The following is a 14,695-nucleotide window of genomic DNA, read 5'->3' as shown; positions in this document are numbered from 1 at the left end:
TTAGTCATATGCTGGCAGGAAACATCTTACCAGTTCTGAACTGCATGTAGTGTATTTTTTCAAATTTTAGTGACAAAGAATTGGCTAGCAACCATTTATTAATGTTCATGAACATTTCATTAACTGATCTTTGTAAGATTATGCTACTCAGCCACAATATTATTGCACATGGCACTATCAGAAACAAGCAATGATGTTACATTAAACAAGTACAGTGGTGATTAAGGAAAACACATCATACAGTCAATGCTTTCAGATCAGTTGCATGTATACTGTCAACCTCGATTATGCACTGACTCACAAAAAGCTGACAAAAGAGCCCTCATTCCCAGATGCAATAATATTGTGGTCAACTAATACTTGACTTATTTATTGCAATGTTTGTGTCATCTGCAAACAAAACAAACCTGACATTTGGTAATGTTACAGATAAAGGTTATTTGTAACATTACCAGATCCCAAGTGTTGTTAAGTGTGGTAGGGTATATAAAGGATGTGAGCAGTATCCGATGTTGAGCGATCACCGTGGAGGACACGGAGATGGTGTGTACGCCTGAGAAGCAGTGTTATCAGTACCTGTTTTAGTCCAAAAAGGGCCTTATTGTTGGTCTCCATTTGACCAGCTGGTTGAATCGTGGACTATCCAGATCTGTGGGACACTCGGATGTCTCAGTGGCCTGATATTGGACTTCATGGGACGTTAGGGCAGTCATACCCATCTTAAAACTCTGGTCAACCACATCTGACCATTGCAATCGTGGATTGGTGTATTGTGCACCAGTGACATTGTAACCCCTTCTTATCTATTCCTGCCATCTGAGAACAATTGATGGATTCTGTGCAGCATTCTGCAATATTCTGCAGCATTGCTCTGAAACTAACAATCTAAATGAATAGAAAAGGAAAGGAAATAAGATTGCCGGTCCTGAACAAGTGACATTTTTATTTTGTACTTAGATTTTCCATCAACTTGTGCTGCCCAATTTTGCATTCATACGTATATAATTTAGGCTTTAGTCTAGATTAGGTGTATCCTACACATCTATGAAAATTATGCAGTTCCAAGTCGTACTGCACTGTGGCACACCCTGGCTAGGAGTCTGCTGCCTAACAGTCTCCTCACTTATTACAGTGCTATAAAAGTTTCTGTGGACTGGTAATTTTTGTGTTATTTGTCGCAATGTTGTGTGTTTGACTGGTATAATTTGAAATTTCACCTACTGTTTTATTTTCATTCACTTAAGATCTGCTTTATCAAAATGATAGAGGTCTGTGCAGAGAAAATGTTTTGTAGGGCTAAACATACATTTCAGTAATGGACAAAATTGCTATGCTATTGTACACAATGAAATTGTTTATTTCAGCAAATAAAGCTTCCACAGCAACATTCATTTATTTGCTTATTTTCTCATTGCCAGTTTTTAGGCTGAAACATTATCAAATCCCCCTGCTGTGGCACCTATTAATAATCATTTGCATATTTCTCAGAGAAAATTAATTTCTGTGTAACAGATAATTTTTGAGGAAATAAGTATTATACAGCTATACTAATACACTACACTGGAGTGCAAAAGTAAGGACAAAAATAACTTTTGCTTGATGTGTGAGTGCCAAGTAACAGCGCTTGATGAAACTTTGACATTATGTAGGAAGAATTGCTACAGTATAGTACAGAGGATAAGTGAAAGAAGTACACAATGAGACACTTTAATGCAAAGGCAATAATGACACTGAACGTACCATGACTTATGATGGTCCCATGGACGTAATAAAAGGTGGGGCATGGTTTTCCATGGAATATGTGATAACCATGGACAGCAATGTATGCTCTGCACTGTACTTCCTTGCTACCCACAAGGTTGGTAAGGAGTTCTTATGGTAGGGTGTTTCATTCCTCCACCAGTGCAATTGTCAACTACTGGATGGTTATTGGTGCATGTGGATGTGCTGCAATATGTATCCACCAAGGAATACTGTGTGTGTGTGTGTGTGTGTGTGTGTGTGCTCATTTAAGTAGGGCGCACAGGCAGGCCAGTCCATTCACTAAATGTGCTTATTTCAAGAGCTGCTCCACCTGTGCAGTTCAAAGCGGTCGTGCATTGTCATCTGTGAAAATTAAATTAGGGCATGCACCTCAGAAAAGACACACATCAGAAAGAAATACAATGTCACAGTAACATTCACCAGTGACTGTACCATGTTCAAAGATTTGAAAGGTCAGTACACCCACGCAACATTCTAGCTTCCCCACATCATACATACTGGTCTCCAGATATTTGAACATGGTACGCTCACCAATCAACTTTATTGTGATGCTGTACTCCCACCCATGTATGTCTTTTTCAGAGTGCATTCAGCCCTGATTTCATTTTTTCAGATGACAGTGCATAATCGAACCACACAGCACAGGTGGAGGGGCTCTTGGAACAAGAATATATTTAGCGAATGGAGTGGCGTGTTTGTTACTTGACTTATATCCCATCAAGCACTCGTGGGATGCATTGGGGAGACATATTACTTTATGTCCACATGCACCAGTGACCATCCAGCAGTTGTCAATTGTGCTGGTAGAAGAACGGAGTACGCTACCACAATAACTCATTACCAATCTTCTGGACAGCATGTAAACATGTAGCAGGGCGTATTGTGGCCTATGGTGATCACACACCCTATATAAACCCATGTCCCATCTTTTTTAACGTCCAGGGGCCATCATAAATTGCGGTAACCTCAATGTCATGTTCATCTTTGAGTAAAAGAATCATTTCTGGTTGTCTCATTGTGTGTTTGTTTCAGTTACTTTCTGTATTATATGGTAGCAGTTCTTTGTATTTGTGGTCAAAGTCTCACTGAGCTATGTTAGATGGCAGTGACACAACATGTGAAAGTTACTTTCTTCCTTAACTTTTGCATCCAGTGTATAAAGAGTAAATAAAGAAGTGTGGACAATGGGCAGTTTATTTCCTTAAACATTACGAGTCATGGTGCCACAATAATTTTGTCTGAGGTAAATTGAGAGTATCACAATGGAATTAATCAGTTGAGAATCCTGCAATTACCTGAGGCTAAATATGCTGCTATAAGAAAATAGCATTAATCTGTGAATGGTCCTTCCATTTGTAGTTAAAGAACACTTTGTAGACTGTGGCATGTCATATTTTCAGCTTAGAGACTGTTTACGTTTCAGATGTAACCAGTCTTCTCCTATTTTGTCTACTAAGTCACGCCAGAAGTTTCCCTTTAACAATGTTTGGAAGAAGTGAGTAGTGAGGAAAATAATAACTTATATGCTTTGACATGTTGCATGTAATATTGGCAGGAGGAATAATGCATTTTTGTAAGAGATGACCAATCCTGAACTTGATGTGAATGTATTTTTCTTTGATGTATACTTGTTTATGGCCTTTATTTATTTATTTTTTTTCTGTAATGTATTCACAGCTTCTGGCTGATTTTACCACAACCTACTTACTGTACAAATGAGAGAGTGGCATTTCTGTGCATTGTGCTGTGATGAATTTCATAAACTTCACTGGTTACTACTATTATCCTGCAGCTAGTACTGTTAAAAACAGCAAAGGCTCTAATAACTGTCACATTTTGCAGAGATGTTTATGAAGTTAAAAGTTTGCCGCCCTCTTTAATCTTGATGCTGCACATGAGCAACAAACAATTTTTTTCTTAATTTTACCATTGTGCTTTTCTTTTTATCTTCCTCTTGGTGCTGCTTTCCTTCTGCATTTGTCCATGCCATTTACAGCACAGTTCATCCTCTCAATAAAGGAGACAATGAACCGGTAGCCTAAAGCGTGAAGGTAACTTGTGCATTTACACTCGTTTTTACAGAGTGATGTTTTGATATTTTGCAGTGTTTAAGACTTGTATTCGTATACCTATATGACCATCGCTTTGCGCAAGCTCTAGGACACTTGTTTGCTGACCGAACCTGTGCTTCATTTCTTATGACCTCACTTTTGAGGTGTGTGACTTTGACCTTCCTTTCTACCTGCCTGCTTTTCACTAGTCTCTCATTTATAAGTTCCTACAAAACTGTAATAATGTCACTACGCAACGACGCAACTTCATCTATTCAGTATTTAATAGCCTCTTGGATACTAGTTAGTGCTGCTGCACTGTTGAAAATGTTATAACTGTGTATAACTTTATGCCAACACTTACTATACACTGTACACTCTCATTAATGTGACAACATGTTAAAAGCTTGAGTAACTACCTTTTGCAGTGCGAACCGCTGTGAGATGTCCAGTAAGAGTGTCAGTATGGTTCTGGAAGTTATTGACAGGGATGTGAAGGTATGCTGACTCTATTGCCATGCCCAGCCGCACCAAGTTTCATGGTTGAGGATCAATGTGGTCACACAGATTCTCGATTGGGTTTAAATTTGGGGAGTTTGGTGGCCAGGGGAGTACAGTTAACTCATCCTGGTGCTCTTCGAACCACACACATACACTGCAAGCTGTGTGACATGTTGCATTGTTCTGCTGGTAGCATTGTCCTGTTGGTAGTTGCTATTGTGCCGAGGAAAAAACAAACTGCATGTAGGGATGGACATGGTCCCCAAGGATAGTTGCATACTTGTGTTGGTCCATTGTGTGTTCCAGAATAATGAGATCATCCAGGGAATGCCACAAAAACATTCCCCTGATCATAATGGTACCTTCTCTGGCCTGAACCCTTCCAACAGTTTTTGCAGGGTGTTCGCTTTCAGACATTTCACACCAACGGCCATCTGCCCCTCGGTTCATCTTGGTGGTCAGTTGCTTAGCAATTGCACATCTATTCACTTGCATTCATCTCCGCAGCTGTCATCCATCCCTATCATCTATGGCCCGTGGTGGACCACAGTTGCCTCAATGCCGGTTTCGGACAGCACCATTTTGCCATTTGCGGTATAGTTTAACCATGGTGGCACACAAAAAATTTACAAACTTAACCCTTTTGGAAATGCTTCTACCCTTGACTCAAGAGCAAATGAGCATGGGCTTTGGGACGTCAGATATCATATAGGCAGCACTGCAGTACTGCCATCTGTGAGTGGTTATTGCATATTGACATCGAACATAGACAGTGGTCACATTAATGTGAATGGACTGTGTAATTTCAATGTAACTACTGACCACATAACTGTTAGTTAAGGTTTAATTATTCTGTATAGTTTAGCGAGATAGTAGCAGTCACTAGATTTGTATTTGGCATGATCCTAACAGTGTAACGACATTTCTGTGTTATTCACCGGCTTCAGGAGGTAGTTTTTAACTGTAGCTGACTGCAATTGTACTGTTTCATTCTTTCTTTTGTGAAAATACCTGGTATCTCGTGTCAAGGTTATCTAGCTTTGAAACCCAGGCAGGAATGTGTATGTCTCCAAGGTAAGGAATCCTGGCTCTTTGTGGCTGTATAGTTAGTTGCGGATTATGCAGAGAACATGTATAATGGCTAACACTGAAGATGTGCAGATTTACACATACTATTATTCGATGCTGTCCCTATAATGCATTACAGCCATAATTACAACAGTTTACTCTTGCTCTCCCGATCCTTCGGGTCAATTTTTTTTCCTGGGCACTGATAACCTTTGCAATCAAAAAGTGCTGACCAGCAGTAGTAATCCTTGTAGAATTCTACCTGTTGTCAAGTTTCATTGTGCTGTGTTCAAATTGTTTATCCCATAATGGGTGATGAAGGAATTCTTGGTCTATTGTAGACACCAGCTATAGCTCCTCAGAAAGTTACAAATTCACAGTCATGGCAGAAAGAAATGAAACAGTCAACATCCATATCTACATTTACATCTATATTCTGTGAACCTTTGTGAAGTGCATGGCAAAGGGCACTTTGCATTGTAACAGTTACTAGGGTTTCTTCCTGTTGTGTTCACATACAGAACATGTGACATTTGATTGCTTAAATGCTTCTGTGCATACTGTAAGTAGTACATTCTTGTCTCCACAATCTGTATGGGAGAGATACATACAGGGTTGTAGTATATTTCCAGATTCCTCACTTAAATCTAGTTCTTGAACCTTATTAAGTAGGCTTTCACATGATAGCTTGCATCTGTCTTCAAGTGTCTGCCAGTTTAGTTTTTCTCAATACCTCAATGATGCTCTCCCACATATTAAACAAACCTGTGAACATCTGTGCTGGCCTCCTTTGTATATGTTCAATATTCCTTATTAGTCCTATTTGGTGCAAGCCCCTCACACTTGAGCAGTATTCTAGGATTAGTTGCCAAGTATTTTGTAAGCAATTTCTTTTGTAGACAGATTTCATTTACTCAGTATCCTGCCAAGGAAAAAAATGTGTGCCACCAGTTTTACCCACAACTGAGACACTCTGATCGTTCAATTTCATATTCCTGTCCATTGTTGTGCCCAGGTTCTTGTATGAGTTGACTGACTCTTGCTGTGACTCAGTGTTGTTATATTTGTGAGATACTATTTTTTTCATTTTTTTTAAGTGCACAGTGGTAGACTTCCTTGCATGTAAAACAAGTTTGCCAATCTTTGCACCATATTTAACTCTTATCAAGATGTGACTGAATATTTGTGCAGTTTTTTTCCCGACAGATGTGCAATTCATACACCGTTTTATTGACTTGTTGAGATAAGATTACAATTCCATCACACATTTTGAGAATATAGTGCATTCTCTGAATTCTTCTGCTTCAGCAGTGTTGATGATACCTATTAATATTTGTGAAATATGTGGTTTTGGCCATTATTAATCCTTGGTGAACAGCGACAGGACTGATAAAATATTGTGGAACAATGGTTCGTATTGTCACAGAAGCTCAGAGTTCCAGAGAGGAGGGCTGGCTTTCTAATGTGTAAGTTTCTTAAGTTGTTTAAATAAACTATTTCAGTTCTTGTAAATGGGAAGAATAATGACATGTTGAATCATATTACTCTCTTTCAATCACTGCTGTCAGTTTTGCTTTGTACTTCTACCATTATTGTCATTCTGGTAAGTAGTTTGCAGTGATGAGGTGCTTTGAAGTTGCCACTAAGTGAGATACATTCAGTTATGGCAGTTTGCGTCAGTATGCGACTGTAGATACAGGTTATTGGAGCTCTGGTGTAATTCGTGTGGTCATGCACTTATGTACATTGCTTAGTTCTTTTCTTTTTTCACTGTCTTGGTAAATATAGCCATCATTATTATCCTTTTTGTAGTTCTTACCAGATTTATAGTTTTCATTTTGATGCATTCTTCTAACCACTTACCACCATTGGCGTGTCTTTAATGCATTGCATATAATTAGTTGTATGTTTTTTAATTTTGTGTTCACTAGAAATGCAGCATTTTAGTGTATAATTTCTAGTTGGTTATTGGTAAGATACCTGTACATTAGTAGTTTATGTCAGTATAAGAGATTACTAAACCTTTGATGTTCAGTTAAGACCACAGTCTGGGAGAAGAAATTATGTACTTACACACAGGTGCCACAAAGCAGGAAAGGTTTACTCTGTTCCTCATATTTATTCTGGCAGAAAATATTTTATGAAAATTTTGAAAGCTTGCAATTCAATTGTATTTTAAAATTTGTGTGCCTGTCATCTGTGCTCCAGTTCTCTCTCTCACTACTACTTAACCAGTTACGATACTGCATGAGCATACTCAGTGAACTCTAGGCAGAATGTATGTATGCATACTGAAGCAACCAATGAAGTTTTGTGCCAAGGTCAGGATTCAAACTCGGGTCTCCTGCTCAATAGGCAGATCATAAATTAGTACACCATCCTGGTACAGAGGCTTTGTACAACTGCACGGACTACACTAGCAGTCCACTTCCTCAACCCAAATTCCCATTCGTGCCTCAGCCCACTTGGTATTCCCTATAAACTCTAACAGCATTGCAAGAGGCTCTCCAACTGTATTGGAATAGCACCTCAGAATAGAACAAAATGTGAAATCCTGCCTGAAACCCAGACATAGGTGCTTTAATTAAATGAAACTATGTGGCTCCAGAGATCTTTTTCAAGTCTGAACAATTTACGATGTATATGCATGGGAATTTGGTCTGAGGAGGTTGGCGTGTTAGGGTAGTCTGTACAGCTGTGCAAAGCCAGTGTGCCTGGGTGGCATGTGTGTTAGCGTATGTGATTAGTGAGCAGGAGATCTATGTTTGACACCTAACCTTGGTACAAATTTTTATCCATCGCTTCAGTCTGCATACATACACCATACATGTCTGAGATTAAGAGATCTCTGGAACCATATAGTTTCATTCGGCTACACAGAATGATTTCATTTGGGTAACATTTCCTTAAATGCTGTGCAGGGTGGCATGTACTATTGTGCTGATTCCATTTCCCAGATCTAACAGGAAAGGCTTTATTGTGACACAAACTTTTTACTCATGCAGGATTTTAGATATTTTTTACTATAAATTATTACTTATTTATACATACTATTGCAAGCATGTTTTTAGTATTTTTTTACCAAGTGTGTAGTGATGATCCATACTTAAGAGCTAAATGATACTGGTAATTGTAATACACAGTGAATTTACATATAGATCTGTCTGACCTCTTTATTTTCCAGAATCAGGCTGCAAAATATAGTGTTTTTCTTCCTTTGGTTTTGCAAGGGATGTCTTGTTAACTTCAAATAACTGCTGCTTTTTTGTACGGGTTCTTCTCACTCTTGTATCTGTGATAGAGAGCTGGGATCTAAGTGACCTAGGCAATTGGTGGTGGAATAATTGTTTTACATGGATGATGGGACTTTGAGAGGAGTGGGAAGTATTCTAAGCTGTGTGACACTCATTTGAGTTAGTTGGTGAGGTATGTGACAACTCTCGTGATTTTCAGTGATACTATTGAGTTTACACGGCACCTGGAGCAACAGGGGTGGAGTGGCATGTAAATTTCTGTCAGTCCATCCGAACTTAGGTTTTCACTTATTATGTAGCATGAATTGTGGGACTGTCAGTAACCCAGTCTTTTTTTTCTCTTTATGCTTTGCACTTTCCTAATGAGCTGAGAGGGGCATCACACTTCAAACTTTTTCTCTTCTTCCAAGTGGACCACATTTCTGTATCCAACATTTGTCTCCGACATTAGCTCTACTTCATTTTCTTCATCCATCTATAACACTGTGCTCTTGGAAAAAGACACCAAGAAACTAATTCCAGTCTGGGTCCTAGAACAGCTACCTGAAGCAATATTTTCATGCCTTTTCCTTATTTCAATTTGGTTAGGAAAATACCTTAACATTTTGTAGACCAAATCCTAGCATGGTGTGGGCCACAACTTTGTGTTAAAAATACCATACCTGAATATTGGACGGGCCACAATATTCTTGGGGTGTGAGCCATCACCACTCAAAAACTGGACTCATTGGGTATGAGATGAATGTATGGACATCTACTACATGTTTCTTGACTGGTGCTGCCTTCTGCTGTCAATTTCCAGAACTATTGTGAAAGAAATGGTCTCAAGCATAGCAGCTGCTGTCACGAATGGCTGAGCCAGTATGATCCCAGTGGCATAATTTCATGTGTGCACTCATTAGGTTTCACAGTTTGCTGTAATTCTACTACAAATACATCATGTTTGTTGAATGAGCAAGAAATTTTGGAAGCTCAAGTGGAAGAAATTGCTCAGTAACTCATCTCACATTTTTTTTAAAGGTGTAATTATTCCTTCTGTCGTTATTATTTTAAAATTTGTGATATATTAAAGAAGTAAATGAAATACGAAAAATAAATCTTGAAGCTTGGTCTTTTTTTTTTTTTAGCATGTGTTACTCTTGGAGATACATCGGTAATATATGTGCCAGTACTGCTTTAAATAACACCATAAATGACTGGCTTCCTAGGTCCGATATTTTTGTGGGCAGCCAGTCTTGAAAGTGTTAATTAATTCCATTGTACATCTACCAGTTCTGATTGCTGCTTTGCATTTTCTTGGGTTAATGATAGCGTGATAATTGAGAATTTATGTGGAAGTTGGTTCTCTCTGTAAATTTCTTTCACATTTGTGACCTCTCTAAAAATGTTATTCAATTCCAGATTTACAAGTATACTCTTTAAGTTTCCTAATTTATTTGTGTACACTGTGAACCCAAACTACACCAACAAAATATTCTGACATTGTTCAACAACATTTTCTAAGTATTTTCATGTACAAGGGACCCAGTGGGTCATTACAGAGTAATTATATTTCATTTGTTTTCTTACCCCCTTTACTTTTGTACCTTTATTGTTGCTCCAAAAATATCTGAACAGCAATGAACATATCAACAGTATGTAGTGTGTGTGTCTTGTTTAGAAATACATTTGTTCCATTAACTTGCAGTTCTTGCTGTTGACAACAGTAATTCGCTCTTTACTCTTTGCCTTCAAATGTACATTCAATCTGTGTGGTTCTGTCTCAGGTTTGTTTTCTGGCAGTGTTAGTTATGTTAACAGTAATACATGGCAGTGTGGATAGGTTTACAGATGAAGAGTTGGGTGATATGCAGCTTTTGTATGGATTCACTGGGTGCAATGGAAGAACAGCACAACAGTACTATGCTGAGCTGTTTGTGCAGTGATGGCAACAGCATTACAATATTTTTACATGTCAGGGTAGTTACTCTATGTTTGTTGTACACTCTAATAATTGCATATTATAGGCTTTTTCATTATCGAAAAGGTATTTTCACATAAATGTATTTGGTGAGGTGTCAAACTGAATAATCATAATTACATCTTTACTTAATAATGAGCCCTCAGAGATTGCATATTTCTTACAACGTACTCAAAAAATACCCTTGAACAACTTCCAGAATTTCATAGTTGGAATGCAGGTTCAACTTGTATAATAATGAGAAGGCTATTTTTTTTCCTTTGTATCCACCTACTAGCACGCTTAAATAAAATATAAAAGGCTATCACAGTCTGTTGCCTACCATGTTTTTCTTTCCACTCTTCCATACATTGTTCTAGAAAACATTCTACATTTGCTGTATTTGTCAGTTTGCGTAGCTGTTCAAGTGTGTTTGATGTTTGTGTGACAGCACATTTTATCTGCTCATTGTACATAAAAACCTAAAGGTATTCCATGTACTGCGCCTAACACATTGAGTGAACTTTTGGTTCCTCCATACCACATAAATCTCAGTGTGTGTAACTTATCTGTTATCTATGGTAAATGCCATAAATTCAGTCTGAGTTATAAGTGACAGGGGGGGGGGGGGGGGGAGAAGCTGCTAACCATCTACCTTGCAGAAGTTCTCTGAAGCAAACAGCAAGTAGTTGTGTGTGTCCTCGTATTTTGCAAAAATAGTGTTGAGACTGACACAACAGATCACCTGAAATCAGGGTCAGGTGTTTTTGAAATATACTTTAGTTAGTAGCACTGAAGGACATTTCAACTTTGTTTGTATATCAATTTCTGCTGTTAGACTTTCTAATGTTATCACCGGAACATAGTGACCTTGCCTTCCTCCTACTAGATAAGAGTACCACGTTTTTGTAGTTGAAGAAGTTAATTGCTACGGCATTCCTGGAAATAGTGCCTGTAAATTTTGATTCAACTGTAGGGAGGAATGACACATTTCCATTCACAGGTGGCACCGAAATTCAATATGCAAATAAAATGAATGAATTTTTGCCTAGGTCTGCCTGCTTTTCCAGATTCCAATGCTTTTCCTGATCAAACCATCAGTTTTTTCATAGATAGCAGATGTTATGACACAGTGAGCCTGTCCTAGATACAGATTAATTTTTGAGGAAACAGTCTTTTTGGCGTTATTTATGCCCCTCCAGCAAATCTAAGTGTGGCATGGAAGTTCTTTAGACAGAGGACATGTGACAGTGAATGTTTTGTTCTCCAACAATTGCTACAGTAAAATCTGCCTTGACATTGTTTCACTTTGTGTACATTTGCTTCTGAAATTATGGTGTACATTTATTACTTACCTCGCTTCCAGAGCAATGAAAGAGCAAGAAAGGCACATAAGTGTACTGAACCCTTCCTTGCATTGGGGTATGGGTGGGGAACATAATGGCACTGGTTTCCAGGTGTGTTTAGTACTTTGCATGGTAATGTACTTTTCCTTGACTAGTCCTAATATAGGACATAATTCTTTGCAGCATATGGCTGTAACATACTTGTTTCTTTGTTATGTGCTTGATTTTTTCACACTATAAGATTTTATTAATAAATTATATTTTCATTTTTTATGTAAATCAGTTGTTCACCAAAGTTCTCACCCTGCACAAAATAACTGTGTCATTGACAATTTAATGTTGTCATGGCGAAACCACAATCAAGTCCAAATCCAAAGGCTTCGCAAGCATAGAATTTTACATGTAATCAAATATCAGATATTTCAAGAACCTTCTTGAAACAGTAAATACTAGATAACAAATAATTGCTGATGATTGGGTTTGAACTGGCAACCCACAGCACGCCAGCCAGCGACTCTTATCACTGGATCACACTGCATGTGCTAGAACTCATGGCAATATTATTTTGTTCAAAAAGTAAACAGTATTTTCAAAACACACTGAATTAATCTTTCCTAAAATAATAATGTTTAGAGGATAACATGTGAAATAACAACTGCACACTGATGTTTATAAAATTGCAACATCTGTGACAAACATGCAGGGGAGAGAAATTTAATTTTAAATTCTTTACACCACATATACTTCATTCTACACTAATTATTTTGAAAATTGCAAGACATGGAAAGAATTCAGTCACAGTTATAGAATGTATTGGTAGATGCTGTCTGTGCACAGATTAGTATAGTCTATAATTTTGACTGAATAAATGTGTAACGTGTATTCTAAAGGTAAGGGTCATTTAGTCATAAAATAATGTACTAGCCTGAATGTATGACAAACTACTTTAACCACTCTGCATAGAAGTTCTTGGTCTTGGAACAGAACCAGTTGAAGATGACTGTCTTCAGCTCATTATCATCTTCAAACTATTGCTCCCCAGCAATTATTTCAAGTGCAAGAAGAAAAAATAGCTAGTGGATACAAGGTTGAGACTGTAGGGTGGGTGACTGAAAAATTCCCAGCATAAATGATGAATCTTAAAGTATGGGCAATGGTTTGTTGATGTGCACTCTCCTGGAGGAGAACTATGCTGTACTACAGTTCCCCATACTGTCAATTGTGGCTGGCACATCTCAAATTTGCAAGTGTTTTTTGATACATGTAATCTATAATAACAGAAGCACATTCCATTAAATTCACCAAAAGAACACCATGTTTCTCGCAGAAAACAGTAGCCACAGTTTTTGTTTCTGAGTCAAGGCATTGCTTGCCTTTCTTTGGCATTGTTGATGTTGATTGGCACCACTGGATTTACTATTATTTTGATACTGCATTGGTGTAGGATATCAGTGTTCTGTCGCTCATTGCAGTGTGGGTAAACAAATTGTCTCCATCTTGTCAATAGTGGTACATAAATACCTGTCCATTTGACATTCTTTGCTCTCTGTGTTTGTAATCATTTTTGGTATCCACCTCGCACACAATTTGTGATGTCTCAGCTTTTGTATGAAAATTGTTTAAATAGCAAGGTGACCAATGTTTTGAAATTTGTCAATCAGAGCACAAATTATCAGTTGTCAGACGTACCATAGTTCTTCTTCTTCTTCTTCTACATGTTGGTACAATTTTATCAGTCATGATACTTGGCCTACCATTCTGCTCATCATCATGCACATTTGTACAGTCACTTTTTAAAATGTGACAAACATTATCTGGCCTTTCCTTCGCTATTTACAATAAACACCTAAAATAGACACAACTCCTGATGAATTCGTCTAGCTGTAGATCATTTTGCATACAAAAATTGAATTACAGCTTGTACCTTTATAACTGGTGGAAGCAACAGTTTTTTGAAGGAAGTCATTGTTGTTTGTTTTCACATGTAATCAAACAACTACTGAATCAGAACAATGACTTCTGTGGCTGTGTAAACAAGCAGTAGTTGGCACTGAATTTGTACAACTTTCTCTGAGCTGTCATCTTTTGAATATAAACAAATAGCCCTTACTTTTTTAATATATCTTTAAATTCTTATTAATAAATTGAGTCATTCTGTCATGTTTTCTCTATACCATTATTTCACAATAGAGAAAGTAAAATTGTTAGTGCATCTCACCAATATCAAAGCTGCTGAGTGAACTCAAATGGGGAAGAACAGTTGACCTCCCGGAAATTGTCATCCTGTTACATTTTTGGCTCACAATGGAAGTGATGCTATGTCAGTTTGTGTATTTGTGTGTGTGTGTGTGTGTGTGTGTGTGTGTGTGTGTGTGTGTGTGTGTGTGTGTGTGTGTGTGACTAGTGAATAGAAGGGCATCTAACATGAGTTGAAGTTATTGACAGCTGGCTTGACTAGTGGCAAATGTGCCATAGCTCCAGTTTCCAATGTGCAGAAACTACAAACACCTCAGACCTCAATGGACCAGTGAATGCCATTGCTCCCGTGTTCAGCAGCATTATGTAGTGTTTTTGAAGCTGTCCTGCTTCAACCTCTCCTACTAAGAAGTACTATGTATGAGTGATTATATAGCAGGATGAGGACTCTTTGTCAAACATGTTTTATTTTGTGATGGATGCTGTATGTGTGTTAGTAGTTTTGGTGAGATGATTTGAACATTGACAGCTTAATAATAAGAGCTTTGAATCTTGACAGTCACATATATCATCATT

At 37.9% G+C, this 14,695-nt stretch overlaps 1 protein-coding gene across 4 annotated transcripts in view; it reads left to right on the top strand.

Annotated features, from left to right (window-relative positions):
* Positions 1 to 14,695, top strand: part of LOC126299520 (uncharacterized) — a 181,504-nt gene that overhangs the window by 39,664 nt on the left and 127,145 nt on the right. For 2 of the 4 annotated variants that reach the window (XM_049991487.1, XM_049991488.1), the window contains one exon: positions 3,188 to 3,259. The exons of the other annotated variants lie outside the window; for them this stretch is intronic. In XM_049991487.1, the coding sequence (XP_049847444.1) occupies positions 3,188 to 3,259 (72 nt within the window). The remainder of the gene's footprint in view (positions 1 to 3,187; positions 3,260 to 14,695) is intronic. 4 annotated transcript variants of the gene reach the window in all.

This window comes from Schistocerca gregaria, chromosome X (assembly GCF_023897955.1).
Source record: "Schistocerca gregaria isolate iqSchGreg1 chromosome X, iqSchGreg1.2, whole genome shotgun sequence".
NCBI classification, from domain to species: Eukaryota; Metazoa; Arthropoda; class Insecta; order Orthoptera; family Acrididae; genus Schistocerca; species Schistocerca gregaria.
Note: the sequence above shows the minus strand (reverse complement) of the source record. Positions and strands in the feature narration are given on the sequence as shown.